Source organism: Canis aureus, chromosome 9, assembly GCF_053574225.1.
Source record: "Canis aureus isolate CA01 chromosome 9, VMU_Caureus_v.1.0, whole genome shotgun sequence".
In the NCBI taxonomy this organism is placed as follows: domain Eukaryota; kingdom Metazoa; phylum Chordata; class Mammalia; order Carnivora; family Canidae; genus Canis; species Canis aureus.
In genome coordinates, this window is record NC_135619.1 from 73446049 (window position 1) to 73467786 (window position 21738).

The 21738-nt window shown below is 53.4% G+C and overlaps 1 protein-coding gene across 6 annotated transcripts; it reads right to left on the minus strand.

The window, feature by feature from the left end:
* Positions 1 to 1199: 1199 nt before the first annotated feature.
* On the minus strand, positions 1200 to 12044 carry LOC144321169 (uncharacterized). Of its 6 annotated transcripts, none has more exons than XM_077910645.1 (8): positions 11952 to 12044; positions 11091 to 11156; positions 8803 to 8905; positions 6908 to 7060; positions 6106 to 6214; positions 5503 to 5553; positions 2265 to 2792; positions 1200 to 1300 (listed from the first exon to the last, which is right to left on the minus strand). In XM_077910645.1, exons 5-8 carry the CDS (start codon positions 6199 to 6201, stop codon positions 1292 to 1294), a joined length of 684 nt encoding a protein of 227 aa, XP_077766771.1. In that variant the 5' UTR covers positions 6202 to 6214; positions 6908 to 7060; positions 8803 to 8905; positions 11091 to 11156; positions 11952 to 12044; the 3' UTR covers positions 1200 to 1291. The 6 variants fall into 6 exon arrangements, with proteins under 6 accessions (XP_077766771.1, XP_077766772.1, XP_077766768.1 ...); XM_077910646.1 differs by having other exon boundaries at positions 1200 to 1297; positions 6908 to 6969; positions 11952 to 12043; XM_077910642.1 differs by having other exon boundaries at positions 6908 to 6969; positions 11952 to 12043.
* Positions 12045 to 21738: the final 9694 nt, after the last annotated feature.

Below are 21738 nucleotides of genomic sequence, written 5' to 3' on the forward strand. Positions count from 1 at the left end.
CGGACAGCTTGCCATTCACGTTGGACGTGATGGGTGTGGTCTCCCCGTGAAAACAGGCTTCTGGTTTTGTTTTTTAAGATTTTATTTATTCATGAGAAAGAGACACAGGCAGAGGGAGAAGCAGGCTCCACGCGGGAAGCCCAATGTGGGACACGATCCCAGGACCCCAGGATCATGCCCTGGGGCAAAGGCAGATGCCCAACCAATTAGCCACCCAGGGGCCCCGGTTTCTGGTCTTTGAGCACCTTCTGGCGGCAGCTCCTAGGGTTGATCAGCGACCAGCTGGGCCTTAGCACAGGCTGGGGTGAAAACCTGTTGTTCCTGCTGTGGCCACTGCCCGGCCTCTAGCCCCCGGCCCCCGGCCAGCCATCCACTCCCCTACCCCTGAGTCGTGCTCGTCCACCAGCCGAATGAGGAGCTGGGTCTGAGTGGGTGCTTAAGCCCCTGACCCCCACCCTGACCACTTCTGTGGAGCTGCCAGGCTCCAACTGTCCCCAGGGCCTGGGAGCTGGGGTCCGAGCCTCTTCCCCACCCAGTTCTGGAATGTTCTCTCAGGCATCCCTGGGAAGCCTCATGGCAGTCCAAAGCTGTGTTTAATTGAAAATTGAGGTTCACTTTGTTTTTCTCTGAGCCAGAGGGGATTCTTGGCTTTTCTGCAGTGGGATTCCTAAATGGGACTGTAGGCCACTCTCACCTGAGAGCTGGGACCAGGCCCCACGGGCCAGCATGACACCTGTCCCGCCTACGTCCCGTGCGCACCAAGTACAGGTGAGGGTCCCGAGCACAGGAGAAATGTCCCGGGGGGCAGGGGGTACAGAGCAGATTTCTGAGCAGGGGATTTGACAGCAGCCCCAAGGGCATGAGCAGAAGCCGCCACACCCCTGACACCTTGCCAGGAGGGTGGGGGCAGAGGGGTAGACGCTCCCCCATCAGAGATTCCCAGGTCACCCCCCCCAGGGGTGCCAAGCACCTACTTGCTGCCTCCTGAAGCCCCATGTGAATCGATGCCTGGCTCCAGGGCCTCTTGGAGCCTCACCCCCACACTAAGTTCAGCCCGTGGGGCCTGAGGGAGGGACCCCCACCTCCGACCCCCCCACTCACCAGGCCTCCTCCTCCTCTGGGCTGGGGGCGTGACCACCTGCCCCAGGCCGCTCCCCACCACCCGCCCGTGCCCGCGCAGCAGGAAGGAGCAGCTCTGGTCCTGGTCCTCGGGCAGGCCTCCCTTTATTGGCTCTGGGGAACAGCGCGGTCCTGGGGCGTGTGGGCCGCCGGCACCAGACTCGTGCTCAGTTCATGCCTGCTGGGGAGGAAAAGGCTCCGTGAGCAAACCCCCAGCAACTGGGAGAGGGGAAAAGAGCCGTCGCCACCCGGTTATTTTTAAATAATAGCGCATCAAGACCAAGATCGTGTCAACAGAGTCAAACCCGCTGCTCAGAAAATCCTCACTTTGTACAAACAGCGACAGGAACGGACAGGGACACAGTGCAGGGCAGCTTCTCGAGGTGCGGGGAGGGCGGCGGGGACAGGCCAGTTCACCCCAGAGTCAACCACGAGTGTGTTGTTTTCTAAATACTTTTTTTTTTTTTTTTAAAGTAGGCTCCACGCTCAGCTTGGAGCCATACCCAGGGCTTGAACCCACAATCCTGAGATCAAGAGCTGGGCTGAAATCAAGAGTCGGACACTAACTGACTAAGCCTCCCAGGCGCCCCTGTTCTAAGTATTTTCTTTTTTAAGATTTTATTTATTTATTCATGAGAGAGACAGAGAGAGAGGCAGTGACACAGGCAGAGGGAGAAGCAGGCTCCATGCGGGGACGTGGGACTCGATCCCAGGACCCCAGGATCACGCCCTGGGCTGAAGGCAGATGCCAAACCCCTGAGCCACCCAGGCGTCCCCGTGTCCTAAATATTCTTACAGGCCTCCATGTGTCAGCACCCCCAGAGCGGGACACCCCCCACCCCCAGCCCAGCAGACATTCAGGGTCAAGAACAAGGGGCAGCAGGAGTCAGGGTGTGAAAACCACTAGTTCTGCGGATACATAAATACTTAGTAAAAGTAAGGGAATTCTCGGATTTAGAGGTGGGTCCCACGAGGGCCACACAGGGCTGTCCTCAGTTGGAAACCCATCTGTAAGCAAAGTGGGGGCACCCAGTGTTCGTATCTAAGGCCTAAAACGCGCAGGTGCTTCATGAGAACCGAAGCCCCCGGACTCCTGGCCGAGGGCTCCCCGGGGCGTGGGCGCCCCTCCGGCTCCCCCTGCTCACCTCGCTCTGGGCCACATACTGCCTCTTTCTCTTCGTTTTCTCAGGCTCCGCAAGTAAAAGTTCCAGTTTCCTCTTGGAGAGGGTGAGCTTGGGCCCCTTGTCCTTCTCGCTGCCGAGCCTGGGGGGCGGCCGGGCCACTCTGCCGCGGCCCTGCGCGTGTCTGCCGGGCTCGGGGGGCCCCGCGGCGGGGAGGAGGGGGCCGGGCGCCCGGGGCCAGCGGTCCTCCCACATCCCGCAGTCCTCGTCCGGGGACCCCGAGCGCCTGGCCGCCCGCCCCCGGGCCTGGGGGCTGCCGGCCTCCGCGGGCTGCATGTCCACGTCGTCGGCCTCCAGGGGCGCGGGGCCCCGGCTCGGGCGGCCTGGGGGCTTCGACGCGGGGGGCTCCTCCGAGCTGGCTCCTCCGGGGCCCCCGCTCCTGAGTGCGCGCGGAGACCCCGGACGGCTCACGGCCCCCCGAGGACAGTCGCTGAAGCCGGAGGCGGGATGACGGGGGGGATCGTCCGAATCGCCATCGTAAGGATCTAAAAACTGAGCACAAAACCATTTCTGAGCCCGTCAGCCGTTCTACCGGGGCACAGGGCGACACGCGCCTTAGCCGCGCAGATTTTCTTCCATCGCTGACGTTGGCAAACCTCGAAGAGCTCAGATCTGCCTTGCAAATCTTTAAAAATGCATTAGACGGGCCCGTGCGGCGCGGTCGGTTAAGTGCCCAGCCCTTGGTTTCAGCTCGGGCCGCGACCTCAGGGTCGTGGGATCGAGCCCCAAGTCCGGCTCTGCCCTCAGTGTGGTGTTGGCTTCAGATTCTCTCCCTCTGCCCCTCCCCCCACCGCCCCCTGCTCCCTCGCTCTCTCAAATCAATCTTTAAAAAAAAAAAAACGCATTTAGACACATCCAGGAAAGCCTGAAGGTCTGCCGTCACTGGGGGCCTGATCTGGGTCCCCTCAGAGCCCTCGTCCTGGTGCTGGGCACTGGCCCCACAGACTCAGTCCACACCGCCCACCGGGTGGGCACACACCGGTCTGAAGGGGTCTGAGCTCCCCTCCTCCCAACATCTGGTGCCTGGCCCCCCACCCCCCAAGCAGGCAGTGCCCCTCACTGCCCGCCACCCCCACACAAAGGGGTCCCCAGTGCCCACTTAGGTCCAGGGGTCACTGTTCTCAAAGACGGCGTGTGCAGCCTGCCTGAGCAGCCGCCTGGGGGGTGCAGCCCATCCTCCGGGGCCGCCTCCTTCCTCTGGGACCCCTGGCCGGGGGGGTGCCTCGGAACTTTCTGGACCTGGAGTCACGCGGCTCCTCGCCCGACCTTCTGTCGGAATGTCCTCTCTCCCACTCCAGCTTCTCCCTTCGTGCATCTGTGCCCCGGACTGAGCGGCTCCGGCAGCAAAGGTCTCCAGGAAAGTGTAGGTCCCCACGCTTGAGCCCGGTCACTTCCTGCACTAACAATGGGGAGCGGCACCCCGCTAACCTCCAGTGCCAGGTCGACACCTCCTCCCAGATGTGCTAAGGCCCAAGGACTGGTCACCTGTCGGGCGGGCCAGTAGGAGGGGTCTCACTCCTCATGGAGCAGAAAGGGCCCGGGCTGAGCCAGGCCAGGGACCCCCGAGGTCACCTCACTTGTCTACTGAGGACAGTCAACAAGGCAACGTATTCCCCCCAAAAAAGGTAAAAACAACAGTGGTTTCACACCATAATCTACAGGCAACTGTGACCATTTCAGATTCAGAAACTAGCAGAATTAAAAAAAAAAAGAGAAAGAAACTAGCAGAATTTCTGGAAATCACGAAGCCAGCACCGTGTGACCAGCCCCCGCCCGCCCCCGAGGGGTCCGCAGCCCCGCAAGGCGCCAATGCCCAGACTAGGGGAGCGGAATGGTCTCACCCCGCAAATACACCAACGGTATCCGTCCCTGCAAACCCAGAGGCCCGGCAGCACAGGCGTTCATGGCTCCGAAGGTTCGGGTTAGAGACTCAAGGCAGGCACGCCCTGCTCTTCAGCATTACCTCGTGTCTCCCAACGCCGAGACTAAGTGTTAACTGCACCCCAATTAACTGTGAATTTTAATTTTGATCGAAATTACTGTTGAGGGGCGACTGGCTGGCTCAGGGGGTGGAGGGTGTGCCTCTTACTCTCGGGGTCACGAGTTCAAGCCCCACAGTGGGGGCGTAGAGATGACTTAGAATCTTTTCAGATGCCTGCGAGGCTCAGTGGGTCAAGCATCCACCTGCTGCTTTCAGCTCAGGTCATGACCTCAGGCTTGTGAGATGGAGCCTGGAGCCAGCGCCATACTCCGTGGGGAGTCTGCTGGACATTCTCCCCCTCCCCTCTGCTTATGCACATGCGTGCTCGCTCGCTCTCAAAATAAGTCTTTTTAGGGACGCCTGGGGGGCTCAGTGGTTGAGCATCTTCCTTCTGCTTAGGTTGTGTTCCAGGGTCCTGGGATCGAGTCCCTCATCAGGCTCCTCGCAGGGAGCCTGCTTCTCCCTCTGCCTGTGTCTCTGCCTCTCTCTGTGCCTCTCATGAGTAAATAAGTCTTTAAAAAAAAATAAAATGTTAGAATAAATAGTAAATTAATTTTGAGATTTGAGTAATTGCAAATTTACAGTCTTGTCAGACTTCCAGGCAAACTATTTTGAGTCTTTTTCTTATTTAAAAAATTTGAGGGGCACCTTGGTGGCTCAGTTAAGCATCTGCTCAGGTCATAATTCCAGGATCCAGGGATTGAGCCCCAGTTGGGCTCAGCAGGGAGGCTGCTTCTCCCTCTCCCTCTGCCCCTCCCCACTACTTGTGCACATTCTCTCTGACCCAAATCAATGAATAAAATATTTTTTTAAAGTTTATATATATTTATTCATAAGGGACACAGAGAGGGAGGCAGAGACACAGGCAGAGGGAGAAGCAGGCTCCATGCAGGGAGCCTGATGTGGGACTCGATCCCGGGACCCCGGGATCACACCCTGGGCCAAATGCAGACGCTGAACCGCTGAGCCACCCACGCGTCCCTAAATAGAATCATTTTTAAAAAATTTTTAGGGCAGTCCTAAAAATTTTTTTAAGCCTCTTCTAAAACCTAGCAGCTCCACTCTTTCCCCGCAGACAGGAGCGCACACAGCAGGCCCCAAACCACTCTCCCTGGCAACGCCTACTTTCAGGGTCACCGTGCGGCCGGTCCTGGGACTTGGCCTCGGGACAGCCCGGCCATCCCCTAAGTGAGGGCGGCTGCAGGTCACTTTACCACGTACCTCTCTCCAGATACCTTCGATTAAGTCCATGTGATTCTTTCTGTGGTTGGCCTGGGGAAGTCAAAAGAAAAAAGGCTGAATAATCCCTTGCGTGAGGGCAGGCGGCAGCAGCCCAGTGTCCAAGGGCAAGGGACCCGGGGAAGCCACTCTCACAGTTCCCTCCGCGGGGACACCCGGAGGACGGCAGCCCCTGGCGTGGGCGAGAAGGAGCAGGGCCGGGAACAGGAAAGGCAGAACCAGGCCGCGGCAAGAAGGCAGATTCGGCAGCCGGACGTGATCCCGTCACACCGGGGCGGAGAACCCGGCGCTCGCTCTCGACCCCGAGCCAGAGGAGCATGGAAGATACTAGATCACCTGTCCTCACCCCTTCCCCTGCACAGGCAGCGAGGCCCAGACAGCGGCCAGGCCTGGCTCGGGCCCCTCAGAGCCCCCGGGGCTGGTATCAGATATTCTAGAACCCTCCAGGCTGCTGGGGAGAAAGCAGCCCTTGTTCTCTTCCTCGATCAAAAGACAGGGGTTTGAACACATGTGGTGTTGGGGGGGCCGTGCCGGTGTCGCCGAGAAGCAGGACAGCAGACCCCAAGGGGGCGCGGGCCCCTTCACCTTGAAGCGACGGAAGGCGTTCCTCTGCCTCTTCTGGAAGCCGGAGCTGAGCGCGGCCCGGATGCAGCGGGGTCGGCTGTGCCTCAGAGCAGCCATGGCGCGGCGCCCGCTGCGGACAGGGGCGCGGGGTCACCGGGGTCACCGGCGGCCGAGGGGGCCGGGGTGCAGGCGGCGCGGGCCGACCCCGGAAGCGCCGTCTTACACGTGCTCGTGCTCGGGGCGAACGTGACACTGAGGGACCCCGACTGGGGGGCACCCACCCAGCTCAAAGTCCTCCCCGTTACTTAATAGATGAAGAGTGTGGGCCCAGGCCGGGGCCCCTCCCCCTCACCCAAGGGGGCGTAAGCACCGAGAGATCTTCCCAAGACGTGTGTGGTTGTCAAAAATAATTTTTTAAAATTAAAGATAATTTTAAAGAAACATGCAGGGGCTCCGGGGTGGCTCAGGTCGTGACCCCAGGGTCCTGGGATCGAGCCCCACTTATGGGTCCCTGCGCGGCGGGAAATCTGCGTCTCTTGCTCCCTCTGCCCCTCCTCGTCTCGTGCAGTCTCTCTCTCTCTCTCTCATAAATAAATTATTAAAAAAAAATTTTAGGGGACACCTGGGTGGCTCAGCGGTTTAGCACCTGCCTTCAACCCAAGGCGTGATCCTGGAGACCCGGGATCGAGTCCCGCATCGGGCTCCCTGCACGGAGCCTGCTTCTCCCTCTGCCTGTGTCTCTGCCTCTCTCTGTGTCTCATGAATAAAATACACAAAATCCTTAAAAAAAAAACTTCCCAAGAGCATGAGATGGTGAACCTACCTCCGTGGACTCTCATGTCACGTGCTCTCCTCAAGAATCCCCGTGGGAAGGCGCGCCAGGCCCTGAGGGGAAGCGACAGTCACCAACTCCGCTTTCCCAAACTGAGCTCCGCGGAACACCGGCCCCGGGCAAAGGTCAGAGAACCAGGAAAGGCTAAACACCAGACCCAGACGCACAAGACACGTCAGCATTTTAAAGGCCTAGAAAGGTTCCCAGCAAAAACCAACGATTTTGTTTTTCAGTCTGACTTCATTGAGATTTCACTGGTTTCCACCTTGTGACCTTCCTCCGCCCCGGGACCCCACCCAGGACCCCACGTTCCACGTGGTTGCCGTGTCTGCCCAGGCTCCTCTGGGCTGTGACAGTGCCCAGGCTTTCCTGGCCTCTGCTGACCTTGACAGTCCTGAGGACCCTGAGGATCTGTCCCCAAACTGCCCCACTGCTGTGTCCCAGGCCTGGCGCCGGGCAACGCCACGAATCTTGTTGCTCAGGCTAAAAAAATCTTCCTATCACCCCGCCTCCCTTTCTTCCAGACTCTGCATCCAGTTATCAGCCAGCGTTGACTCTACCTTCCAGATGAGCCCAGCATCCCACGGCTTCGCCCACTTTCTCCACCCAGAGCCGTGCTGTTAGAACTTGCTGGAATCACACTGGAGCCCTCCTGCAGCCCCCCTGCCTCCCTCCGCCCTCTCCCCCCTCACAGCTCTGCCCCCCACCCCTCCAGAGCTGCGGGCCCCACCTCAAGGATTGAGCCTCCCTTCGAACCTGTCTTACGCGAAGGCCACCCTCTGCCGAGGCCTCACCAGCTCGCATTTCAGCCTCCCACACCTGCTGCCGTTTCTCACGTGCACACGATACCCGTGCGCTGCATTTTGCTCCCTGGTCCTCAGGGCTTTCTAGCAATCTCTGTGTCCTCCTGCGCTCTCTCTGGGGTCCGCAGCCCCTTTCAACTGACCGGCACTCCACCGCCTGGGCTTGTCGCTTCTCCATCCACAGCTGTGTCCCCAGAGCCTGGCACAGCCCTGAGCACCAAGTCGACGCCCAACAGACATTTACCGGATGCACGTGTCCATGCAGTTCCACAGATCCCCCACCTGCCACGTCCCCAGCCAAATGCATTTCCCGCAAGCCGTCCCCCTGCTTTTGCGGTCTCCAGGACAGCCACACATGTGCTAAGACCCTCCATCTGTCTGTCCCAAGCCAGACAACAGGTCCCGTTTGCTGGTTACGTGTACCAACCGCCAGATGGCAAAGGGTCAACGCGGTCGTTTGACGTTTGTTATAAGTGGAACAGCTGACAAATTTCCCAAACAAAGCTTTAAAATTTTTGCTTTGTAAATAGAATGTTTTGGTGCATTAAAAAAACACTGGATCTGGGACGCGTGCATGGCTCAGCGGTTAAGCTCTGCTTCTATGATCAGGGCGTGATCCTGGAGTTAGGGATCGAGTCCCACATGGAGTCCCGCATCGGGCTCCCTGCATGGAGCCTGCTTCTCCCTCTGCCTGTCTCTGCCTCTCTCTGTGTGTCTCTCATGAATAAATAAATAAAATCTTAAAAAAAAAAAAAAAGAAAACACTGGATGATACATAGCAAAACTTTTTTTTTTTAATCATTACACTAACCGCCTGCCAACAAGGCAGGAAGAGGAAAAAGAGGATGGGCCAGTTCCTTCCCCCAAATGGTCCACCGCCCCAGAGACAGGGCTGACCTTCTCTCTGGGAGGCAGGAGAGGGAGCAGTGCAGGCCCAAGACTCCTTAAGTTTCGTTTCCAGCTCCCTGGGACCTGCCCCAGCCCCTCGTCAGTCCAGCGCTGGAGCCCTGCCCAGGAAGAGTGACCCTGCAGGGGAGACAAGCAGCTCCCCAGCTGAAAGGAGCTGCATCTGAAGCTTCCTACCTGGAGTCTGGGAGCACCCAGGAGCCGGGGCCACAAATGGAAAGTGGAGGGGAAGTCCAGAAAGCCAGCTTCCAAGAGGGCAGCGGACGGGAGAGATGCTGGCCTGCAGGAAGGAGGGAAGAACACATGCAAAAAGAAAAGAAAAGAAAAGAACACATCCAAAACGGTCTTTTGACAACTCAGAGGAGCTTAGCGACTCTCCTCTCAAGATCAAGAAAAAAAGGAGAAAAAATATGGCGAGCTGCCTTGCTTGACCCCCACCCACCCACTCGGACGTCAGAAATCAGAACGGTTTGCTCTAGGTTGACCACTAAACCGACCTCAGTACCTCATCCATTTTGCATTTCTGCTTTAAAGGAAAAACACATTTAAAAAGTTCTCTTTTAATAATATTCATTAATCTGAACAGTTCTAGTTCAAGAACAGCACCCTTTCCTTGCAATAAAATTTGTTCTGGGGGCACTCGGGTGCTTCAGTGGTTGAGCGTCTGCCTTTGGCCCAGGTCGTGATCCCGGGGTCCTGGGATCGAGTCCCACATCAGGCTCCCTGCGTGGGGTCTGTTTCTCCCCCTGCCTGTGTCTCTGCCTCTCTCTGTGTCTCTCATGAATAAATAAATAACATCTTTTAAAAAAAATTGTGCTGAAAGAGTTTTCAAGGGGCACCTGGGTGGCTCAGGTCCTGGGATAGAGCCCCATGTCAGGCTCCCTACTTAGCGGGAAATCTGCTTCTCCCTCTCCCTCTGCCCCTCCCCTTGCTTGTGCTCCCTCTCAAATAAATAGTCTTTTTTTTTTTAATAAAGTCTTTAATAATAAAAAAGGAACAAGAAAAATAAATAAATAAAATAAAAAAGGAACAAGAATGGATGGCTCCAAATAAATAGGTTCCACCCTTTATAAGTTCCTTGGGGGGGGAGGGTATTAGAGTCTGTATTTTGGTATAAAAATCACAGAGGTATTTTTCTTTTTTTACCCCAGTGTTAACTTTTTTAAAAAAGATTTTATTTATTTATTTTAAAGAGAGAGAGAGAGTGTGTGAAGGAGGGGACAGAGGGGGAGGGGCAGGGAGAGGGAAAGAATCTGAAGCAGACTCCCCGCTGAGCTCGGAGCCCATGGGGCTTGATCCCAGGACCCTGACATCATGACCTGAACAGAAACCAAGAGTCGGACACTTAACTGACTGAGCCACCCAGGTGCCCCCCCACCAGGGTTAATTTTTAAGGAGACCTTCATACCACACTTGATATTATTTTGACCACACTTTTTTTGTGCAATTATTCTGAGATATCATAAAAAAGGAAAGAATGTGGATTTTTTCATTTTGCCATCTCTTGTCCCTTATGCCACCGGAGAAAAGGTCATAACTAATAACGTTAGGGACACCCGGGCGGCTCAGTCAGTAAAGCACGTGACTCTTGATGTCAGGATTGTGAGTTTAAACCCCATGTTGGGGGACACCTGGGTGGCTCAGTCGGTTAAGCATCTGCCTTGGGCTCTGGTCATGGGATCAAGCCCCACATCTGGCTCCCCGCTTGGCAGGGAGTCTGCTTCCCCCTCTCCTTCTGTTGTGTTTGTGTTCTCTCTTAAATAAATAAATAATAAATCTTAAAAAAAAAAAAACCCACGTTGGGCAAAGAGATTACTTAAAAACAAACAAACACCCCAAGAACTCTCATTGAAGGCAATGCTAACCAAACTTTTTTTTTTTTTTAATTTTTATTTATTTATGATAGTCAGAGAGAGAGAGAGAGGCAGAGACATAGGCAGAGGGAGAAGCAGGCTCCATGCACCGGGAGCCTGATGTGGGATTCGATCCCGGGTCTCCAGGATCGCGCCCTGGGCCAAAGGCAGGCGCCAAACTGCTGCGCCACCCAGGGTTCCCCTAACCAAACTTTAAAAGGAAGACATTTGGGCAGCCGGGGTGGCTCAGTGGTTTAGCGCCGCTTTCAGCCCAGGGCCTGATCCTGGAGACCCGGGATCGAATCCCACGACCGACTTCCTGAGTGGAGCCTGCTTCTCCCTCTGTGACTCTGTCTCTGTTTCTCATGAATAAATAAATGAAAAGAAAATATTTTTTTTAAAAAGGAAAATATTCAAGGGATGCCTGTGTGGCTCAGCGGCTGAGCGTTTGCCTTTGGCTCAGGGTGTGATCCCGGGTCCTGAGATTGAGTCCCGCATCGGGCTCCTTGTGGGGAGTCTGCTTCTCTTTCTGCCTCTGTCTCTCATGAATAAGTAAATAAAATTTTAAAAAAAGAAAGAAAACATTTCAGATGAAACCAATTCTCATTTTACCTTGTGCTTGCGAGTCAGCTTTTCCAAAGCACCTGGGCCTGTATCAGAATCCATCAGATCACAGTCCTACAAAATAAGAACAGCCATTCAGACAGAAGGAATCCGCAGAGAAGCCAGAGCCCAGGACACTGGAATTTTATTTCTTATTTTGAATCCGTCTGCTCTCGAGGACACTACAGGTTAAAATAATATTTTGGAGAAACGCTGTGTAGCTTTGCAGACGCGAACCGCAGGGTAATTCCCAGGTGTCCTAGAATTCTCCTGTGGGCTCGGAATGGGAGGCCAACGTGCCCGGCCTCCCGAGCTCCAGCTGCCCTCCCGCCCCGCCCCTGCCCCCAGGCCCCGGCCCGGCCGCACCCGCGCCCCCACCGACCACTGCAAGAAGCCTGGGGGCCCCCTTCTTGGTCCCTCACACTTCTGCCTGCGGGGAGACCAGGGAGACCAGGGGCCCGCACCTCCGCCCTCGCCGCACACCGGGGTCTGGCCGCCCTGCAGGCCTGGAGAGGAAAGGGGGGTCTCCAAGGCCAGGGCTCCGGCCCCCCACCCCAAGGCGGCCCCGCGTCCACCGGGCAGGGCCCCCGCGCGCCCCCGCCCGAGGCAGCCCAGCTGCCCTGTCCCGCGTGGCTGCGGGCCCTGGGGAGAAGCGCCGCAGGGGTCGGGGGGGCGCGCCCGGCCTCCCTGCGCCTCGCACCTGCGCCCACCTGCCCGCCCGCGGAAGTCACCCCCCGCGTAGCCGGGAGCCCGGGGGGCGCGCTGTCCCTCGGCTCGGGCCACCGGGAAGGGGTCCAGGGGTGCGGCCCGGGTGATGCTTCCGCGGCGCCGCTGGGGTCGGGCGCGGGCAGGCGGCCCCTGCAGACCCACCTTCTCAATGGCAGGTCCATTCTGTCCCCACAGCGATCCCGCCGAGCCCCGAAGGGGTCCGCGGGCCCGACCTCTGTGACGTCACAGCCATCTCCGCGGCGACCCTCCCGGCCCTTGGGCGCCCGCGCCCCCGTGCCCCTGCACTCCGCGCCCCCGCGCCCCTGCACCCCTGCACCCCGCGTCCCTGCACCCCTGCACCCCGCGCCCCTTCGCCCCAGCTCCCCGCGCCCCTGCTCCCCGAGCCCCTGCACCCCGCACCCCGCGCCCCTGCACCCCGCGCCCCTTTGCCCCAGCTCCCCGCGCCCCTGCTCCCCGTGCCCCTGCACCCCGCACCCCGCGCCCCTGCAACCCGCGCCCCTGCACCCCGCACCCCTGAACCCCGCGCCCCTGAACCCCTGCACTCCGCGCCCCGCGCCCCCACACCCCGCACCCCCGCGCCCCTGCACCCGCGCCCCGCGCCCCTGCACCCCGCGCCCCTGCACCCCTGCACCCCGCGTCCCTGCACCCCTGCACCCCACGCCCCTGCACCCCGCGCCCCTTCGCCCCAGCTCCCCGCGCCCCTGCTCCCCGTGCCCCTGCACCCCGCACCCCGCGCTCCTGCACCCCGCGCCCCTTCGCCCCAGCTCCCCGCGCCCCTGCTCCCCGTGCCCCTGCACCCCGCACCCCGCGCCCCTGCACCCCGCGCCCCTGCACCCCGCACCCCTGAACCCCGCGCCCCTGAACCCCTGCACTCCGCGCCCCGCGCCCCCACACCCCGCACCCCCGCGCCCCTGCACCCGCGCCCCGCGCCCCTGCACCCCGCGCCCCTTCGCCCCTGCGCTCCGCGCCCCTGCACCCCGCACCCCTGCACCCTGTGCCCCTGCGCCACACGCCCCGGCACCACGCGCCCCGCGGCCCTGCACCCCGCGGCCCTGCACCCCGCACCCCGCGCCCCCTGCGCCCCGCACCCCGGCACTCCCGCGCCCCGGGGCAGGGACCCGCTCTCCCGCGCCCCACTGCCCCCCTCGGCAGCCCTTCTAAGACCGTAATTTTGTCACAAAACCTTGAGTGACTCCCATGTGCCCACGGAGGACACCCAAACCTTTGAACGCGCCCACCCGGCTCCCCCCTCCAGCAGTACCTGGGCCGCAGCCACTGCCATCCCTCCTTCCAGATTCGCGGTGGCACCAAGGCCCCTCCCCACCCGCCCACCCACAGCTCGGACTTCTCTGGGGAAATGCTCTCTTCATCTCGCCCCACCTCTGGCTTTCTTAACCTTTGGAGCTGAGTGTGGCACCTCCTCCAGGAAGCCTCCCGGGACCTCGGAAGTCGCGGTTCGGAGCCCCCCTCCTCAGCGCTCTCATACAGGCCAGATGAGCCTGTGCAGAAGCTGCCTATGGGTTTCTACTGGTTCACAAGACTCGCGGATGAGCCTAGGGGTTCCAATCCAAGGGCCCTTCTCCCCACCTTTCCCCCAAGGTGCCAGCCCAGTATATATTTTGAATGAATATATTCAAAAATATGTTTTGAATGAATCATCGGTATTGGCGAATTGAATATGCCACAAATCATGTTTAGCCATGAACTCACTAGGGTTTGTTTTTTTAGTAATTTTTGAAGTCAGGAAGTGTGAATCTCCCAACTTTGTCCCTTTTCACGATCATTTGGGCCTTCTGGATTTTTGCACATCCATATGAATTTTGGTACCTGCTTGTCAATTTCTGCAAAAATGCCAGCTGGGATTTGTTTTGTTTTGTTTTGTTTTTTGGGCTTTTTTGGGTGTTTTTGTTTGTTTGCCAGTTGGGACTTTGATAAGGATTGTGTTGACTCTATAGGTCAATTTGAGTAATATTGCCAAATTAACATTATATCAGATGCTAAATATTACTAATCACCAGGGCCATGCAAATCAGAACCACAGTGACCTATCCCCTTACATGTGGCAGAATGGCTAGTATCAAAAAGACAAGAAATAAATTTTGGCAAGGAGGTGGAGAAAAAGGAACCCTTATGCACTGTTGGTGGGAATATAAACTGCCTCAGCCACTGTGGAAAACAGTATGGAATTTCCTCAAAAAATTGAAAATGGAAGTACCATATGGTCTAGTAATCCCACTACTGGGTATTCACACAAAGCATATAAAAACACTCTTTTGAAAAGAGATATGCACCATGTTTACTGCAACATTATTTACAATAGCAAAATTATGGAAGCAACCCAAGTGTCTATCAATAGATTAAAAAGATGTGTGTGTGTGTGTGTGTGTGTGTGTGTGTGTAGAAGAGAGGGGAGGGGGATGGCAAAACAGGTGAAGAGGAGTGGGAGATATAGGCTTCCAGTTATGGAATGGATAAGTCAAGGGGACAAAAGGTAAAGCATAGGGAATACAGTCAGTGGTATTGTAATAGTGTTGTATGGTGACAGGTGGCAGCTACACTTGCAGTGAACACAGGGTGATGTATAGACTTGTCAAATCACTATGTGGTACCCCTGAAACTAATGTAACATTGTGCATCAACTATTCTTCAAAAAACACACCACACACACAATATTAAATCTTCAAATCCATGAACATAGGATGTCTTTTCATTTTCTAGGTCTTCTTTACTTTTTTTCGACAATATTTTATTTTTTTAAGATTTTATTTATTTATTTTATTTATGATAGGCACACAGTAAGAGAGAGAGGCAGAGACACAGGCAGAGGGAGAAGCAGGCTCCATGCACCAGGAGCCCGACATGGGATTTGATCCCAGGTCTTCAGGATCGCGCCCTGGGCCAAAGGCAGGCGCTAAACCGCTGTGCCACCCAGGGATCCCAGATTTTATTTATTTATTCATGATAGACATGGAGAGAGAGAGAAGCAGAGATACAGGCAGAGGGAGAAGCAGGCTCCATGCCGGGAGCCCGATGTGGGACTCGATCCTAGGTCTCCAGGATCGGGCCCTGGGCCAAAGGCAGGTGCTAAATCGCTGAACCACCCAGGGATCCCTTGACAATATTTTTGTTTTCAGTGTGCAAGTCTTGTGTTTCTTGTATTAAATTTATTGCTGAGGATTTTATTCTTTTCTATGCTATTGTAAGTAGAGCAGTTCATTAATTTTAATTTTGGATTGTTCATTGTTAGTGTTTAGAAATACAATAGATTTTTAAGCATCTGCTTTGGCTCAGGTCATATTCCCGGACTCCTGGGATCGAGACCTGCATCAATCTCCCTGCTCAGTGGGGAATCTGCTTCATCCCTCTCCATTTTCTTCTGCCTCTCCCTCAGCTTGTGCTCTCTCTCTCTCTCAAATAAATAAATAAAATCTGTAAAAAATACAATAGATTTTTGTATATTGATGTGGTATCCTAAAACCTTGCCAAACTGGTTGTTCAAAGAAGTGTGTGTGTGTGTGTGTGTGTGTGTGTGTGTATGCATCTATTCTCCTTAGGATTTTCTATATACAAGATTATGTCATCTTCAAATAGAGGTACTTTTTACTTCTTGTCCAATCAGGATGCCTTTTACTTATTTAACCCTCCAGTATGGTGTTGAATGGAAGTGGCTGTTTTTAATTGTGCGTTTAATTGTAGTACCACATACCTTGATTATGTTTGAGTTACAAAGGTATGTTAAGGAAAAGATGAGGAATGCCTGATTGGGCCAGTTAAGCCTCCAACTCTTAAAAAAAAAAAAAAAAAAGGGATCCCTGGGTGGCGCAACGGTTTGGCGCCTGCCTTTGGCCCGGGGCACGATCCTGGAGTCCCGGGATCGAATCCCACGTCGGGCTCCCAGTGCATGGAGCCTGCTTCTCCCTCTGCCTGTGTCTCTGCCTCTGTCTCTCTCTCTCTCTCTCTCTGTCTCTCTCTGTGACTATCATAAATAAAAATAAAAAAAAATAAAAAAAAATAAAAAAAAGTATCCTTTTAAAAAAAAAAAAAAAAAAAAAAAGCCTCCAAATCTTGATTTTGCCTCAGGTCATGATCTCAGAGTGGTGAGATCCAGCCCCGGAGTCATGCTCTGCATTCAGTGGGGAGCCTGCTTGAGATTCTTTCCCTCTCTCTACTCGCTCACTGTCTCTATCTTCTAAAACAAATATTTTTAAAATTAATGTTTTTGAAAAATATTTTATATATTTGAGAGAGAGAGAAAGAGCATGAGTGGAGAGAGGGCAGAAGGAGACGGAAGGGGACAAGCAGACTCCCCGCTGAGTGCAGAGCCTGACGTGGGGCTCAATCCCAGGACCCTGAGATCATTACCTGAGCTGAAATCAATGCTTAACCAACTGAGTCACCCAAGTACCCCATAAATAAGTAAATAAGTAAGTAAATAAATAAATCTCTGCCTCCCTCTGCCCCCACCCCTGCTTGTACGTGCTCTCTCGTAAAAAACAAAAAAGGGAAAAATGACATACAGATTAAATCATATGATGAAATTCAGGAATTGCTTCAGAAAGCCTGGGAGGAAAACAGGGGGCTCAAGGGGTGTGGATGGGCCCAACTGGCCATGACCAGATGGCTGGACAATGAGAGGCACATGATATTCCATATTATTCCATCTACTTTGACCTTTGAAAGTCACATCATGAAAAATGAAAAAAGTAAAATAAGGAATATGTAGAGCCAAAAAGAAAGAACTAAGGTTTTAGGCTAAGACTGGTTGTATCCCTAATTCTCTTTTAACCTTTAATTTTGTTTTAATGGCACTTATTTGTGGGAGAGGACAGACCAAATACCCTGCAGAATCTTCTGGATTTCTCTGTTTGCTTCCTCCAAGTGTTGTTTAGCTTGTCCCTCTATCCCCTTCCCCTGCATTTTGTATTAACTAGAATTACCAGGATAGTCTCCTGTTGTTGGATATTTAGACTATGTTCAAAATTTCCATACTATAGTCTTGCAAAGACATTCTTAGACGTTTCTCCTTTTTTTTCCTTTTTTTTTTTTTTTATGAGAGAGCGAGCACTTGCTTCAGCAGCACTATACTAAAATGTTATGAGAGTGTCAGCAAGTGCACAAGTGGGGGGACAGTCAGAGGGAAAAGGAGAGAGAGAATTTTAAAATCTTAAGCAGTCTCTGTGCCCCAGCACAGAGCCCAATGTGGGGCTTGATCCCATAACCAAGGCCCTGAGATCGTGACCTGAGCCAAAAGCCAACCAAGCCACCCAGGTGCCCATGTACATTTCTCCTCGTACAGGTAGATAAGACTTTCTTTAGCACCAAACAAGAGGGGGACGTTCTCCATTAGATTCACCAAACTGCTCTCTGGAGTAACTGTATTGTTTCAGCCTCCCATCAGGGGTGCATGAGAGTAAAGTACCCACTGGCCAGACTCTAGCCAAAATCTGGTCACGTCACACTTAAATGTTTGCCATTCTGGTGGGTACAAAACATACCTCCTTGTGCTTGGTTCCCCTTTTGTGATCACCAGGGATCTTCTAACATCTGCTAAACTTTCAGGTTAAGGAAGGACATTGAGCCAGAAGAACCCATAGGATGCAGGGGACTTGCAAAAAAAAATCATTTTCTGTATCCACAATGAACATAATTCATATATTCCGTGTTTTTATTGGTTTCATCTATTCAACTTTTTGAAAAAGCAGGTAGCTGAGGGGGACCAGGCTGGTTCAGTCAGTAGAACATCTGAATCTTTTTGTTTTTTAAGATTTTATTTATTCATGAGAGACACACACACAGAGAGAGAGAGGCAGACACACAGGCAGAGGGAGGAGCAGGCTCCATGCAGGGAGCCCAACGTGGAACTCGATCCTGGTACCTCGGGATCACGCCCTGAGCTGAAGGCAGATGCTCAACCACTGAGCCACCCAGGCGTCCCGAGCATCTGAATCTTGACGTTGAGGTTGAAAGATTTAGACCCATGTTGTGTGTAGAGATTGCTTTAAAAAAATGAAGTAGGGGCGCCTGGGTGGCTCAGTTCATTGAGTATCTGATCTTGATCTCAGCTGAAGTCTTGCTCTTAGGGTTGTGAGATCTGCCTCATTGAACCACCTAAGTCTACTTAAAAAAGAAAACCTTAAAAAAAAAAAGCGGGTAGATGATTTATCCTTTTTATTTTCATTCTGATTTTGTTGGTTTTGTTTTTAGATCTGGAATTTAAAAAAAGAACAGTGTTGCTTTTTGGACTAGACTTGAAGCTCTAGAACGTCACTGGACAAGTGTAGAGGCCTTAAAGAACTTTCCTAAGAAGCTAATGTATGTTCCAAGCAGACAGATACACTTGGCAGACCATATGCTCAGCTTGTTGGCTCTGCAATAACATCATGGAATCTTTGTTCAGAGTTTGATGGTGCTATTAATACACTGTGACTCACTCCAAGCTCTGCTTCCTGGAATGTTCTTCCCAGGGAGGTGAAGCAATGTTCCTTCCTATAGAAGAATAATCTGTAATCACACTTTCAAAGGTTTGAGTAGATCTTGAAGGTTTAGCAAAAGAGAACAAAAGCTTCCTAAATTATACAAATTTATTTAAACAAATTGCCATCTACACAGAAAGGAGGAGATGCCAGTCATCCCTGCCAGTTATTCAATCTGCAGCTATGTAACAGGTGCACCAGGCTGGCGGCGGGCACGCTGGGCATGTGCCTTCCTTCGTGGGCACACAGGTGGCAGGGAGGCAGGCAGACAGGCCATGAGCTAGTCGTTGAGGGACAGTGGAGAGAGACACCAGAGAGAAAGGGAGACGGTGCAAGGAGGGTGTGGCCAGGGCTTTTCTGAAGGACAGGACAGATCTGGTGAGGCCCCATGCTGCAATTTAGCCTGGTGCAGAGGGACACGGAGACCATTTCGGACAAATTGTTGCTTAATAGGGTCAGGGTTTCTACTTGGGATATGAAAAGTTTTCCCGATAGATGGTGGTGATGGTTGCACAACATTTTGAATGTTCTTAATCCCACTGCGCAGGACACTTTAAAGGGTCAAATGTACGTTATGTATATTTTACCACAACTGAAAAACAAGACGAGGGGCACCTGGGTGGCTCAGTCGGTTAGCCTTTGGCTCAGGTCATGATCCTGGGACCCTGGGATCGAGCCCCAAGTAGGGCTCCCCATCCAGCAGGGAGTCTGCTCCTCCCTCTGCACCCCTGCCCCAGCTCCCTCTCTCAAATAAATAAATAAAATCTTAAAAATAAAAATAGAAAAACAGGATGATCCCAAGCAGAAGGAGTTTGGGTGTGTGAAGTCCTTGATAAAGAGCAGCTGTTAGTTTTGGGTTACTGATCTGTGTTCTGGGGACACCCCCTGCCGCTGGGTCACAGCCATGTGGTGAGGCTCAGCCATTCACACGCTTCGCATGGGCTCTTGACCAGGGAAGCTGGTGCGGGAAGGGGCCGGGTCTGCAGCCGGTGCCCGGGGAGTGAGCGCTGGGAGACGCCGTCTGTCTGTCTGTGCTTCCAGTGCTTACTGGCCGCGTGACCACCCGGCACTCCAGTTCTCTCATCTCCCAAGAGGGATTGATAATGATCCCATCCTCAGAAGATTCCAGACTCGACCGAGAACCCATAGTGATCGTCATTGCAGCTGGCTGGCGGGTGTGCAGGGGCACAGACACCAACTCCTTCTACTTCGTGTATGCTGAAATATAAACATCGTATGTGCCATTTTGACCCCTTTTAAGGGTACAGTCCAGGGTCATTAAGTACATTCCCAGCGCTGTGCGGCCCTCACCGATCCCTCCCCAGGATGTCTTCATCTTCCCACACCAACCTCTGCCCGCGGCGCCAGCCTGGGTCTCTCCATCTGACCACCGTCGGGACCTCAGAGGCCGGCAACCACCCGGCGCTGGTGCTTCGTTACTCGGCATAACATCTTCATCATCTACGGCGTTTATCCATGTTGTACCCGTTTCAGACTTTTTTTTTTTTTTAGGATTTTTATTTATTTACTCATGAGAGACAGAGAGAGGGGCAGAGACACAGGTAGAGGGAGAAGCAGGCTCCCCGCTGAACAGGGAGCCTGACACAGGACTCGATCCCAGGACCCTGAGATCATGACCCAAGTTGAAGGCAGATGCTTAACTGACTGAGCCACCCAGGCGCCCCAAAGCTGTTATTTTTTATTTTTTTATTTTTTTCCCCAAAGCTGTTATTTTTTAAATGTAGAGTGACTATTGGGATCCCACAAAAAATTAAATTATCATACCATCCAGCGATTTCACTTCCACGTATATACTCAGAAGTGAAAGAAAGGACTTGAACAGACATGTGTCCACCTGTGTTTATGGGAACATTACTCACAGGGGCCAAGAGGTAGAAACAACCCAAACGTCCATCGATGGGATGAAGGGGTAGACAACAGGTGGTCCACCCCTATAACGGCATAGTGCTCAGGATTAACAGGGAAGGAAAGTCTGAAATGGGGTGCCTGGGTGGCTCCGTGGGAGCCTCTCTCCCTCTGCCTGTCTTTCTCTCTCTCATGAATAAATAAATAAAATCTTAAAATAAAAACAAACTTCCAGGGACACACATGGGTGGCTCAGCAGTTGAGCATCTGCCTTCAGCCCAGGGCATGATCCCAGGATCGAGTCCCCACCTTAGGCTCCCTGCAGGGAGCCTGCATCTCCTCCTGCCTGTGTCTCTACTTCTGTGTCTCTCATGAATAAATAAAATCTTTTAAAAAATAAGATAAATAGGGGCGCCTGGGTGGCTCAGTCAGTTGGGTGTCTGCTCAGGTCACGATCTCAGGGTCCTGGGATCCATCCCTCCATCAGGCTCCCTGCTCAGTGAGGAGTCTGCTTCTCCCTCTGCCTCTGGCCTTTTCCCCTGCTTGTGTGCTCACTCTTAAATTTTTTAAAAAGTAAAAATACCGGCTTTGAAAAAAAATAACGGCTTTGAGTTAAAATTCATATACGATACATTTCATCTACTTATTTAAGATTTTATTCATGAGAGACACAGAAAGAGAGACAGACACAGGCAGAAGGAGAAGCAGGCTCCATGCAGGGAGCCCAACGTGGGACTTGATCCCGGGGCTCTGGGATCACGCCCTGGGCCGAAGGCAGATGCCAAACCAGGGGCCCCCAGGCGTCCCTGTCCTTATTTTTTTTAAAGACTTGAGAGCATTTTATGCAACCATCACCACAATCAATTTCAGAGCGATCATCTCAAGAAATTCTGTGCCCGTTAGCAGTCACTCCTCACCACCTCCCTGCATCCCTGGTAACTATGCATCTTCTGTCTCCATGGATTTGCCTGCTCTGGAAATTTCATATAAATGGGATCATACAACAAACCGGTGGCCTTTTGTGACCGGATTTAAAAAATATATATATTTTATTTACTCATTCATGATAGAGAGACAGAGACACAGGCAGGGATCACGCCCTGGGCCAAAGGCAGACGCTAAACCACTGAGCCACCCAGGGATCCCCTTGTGACCGGATTTTTTTCACTTAGCATATTGTCGAGTTTCATCGAAAGTGTGGGGTGGATACATCTCTATGGCAAGAACACAGTATTTGGGAGAATACTCCATTGTGCGGATCACCACATTTTGGTTTCTCTGCTCATCTGTTGATGGATGTGTGGGTTGTTCCCAACCTTTGGCTTTTATGAATAATGCTATGAAAATGTGTGCACGCGTTTTTGTGGACGTTTTCATCTCTCCTGGGCAGACGCCTAGTGGTGGAGTCGCTGGACTCCGTGGTAAGTCTATGTTTAATTTTTAGAGGAACTGCCCGACTGTTTTCCAGAAAGGCACCGCTCCACATCCCGGGTGGCCGTGTGGAGTTCCAATTCCTTCACGTCCTCACCAACACTTATTCTCTCTCCCTCTACTGTTGCACATGTTTAGGGAATTGCAAAATAAAAGTT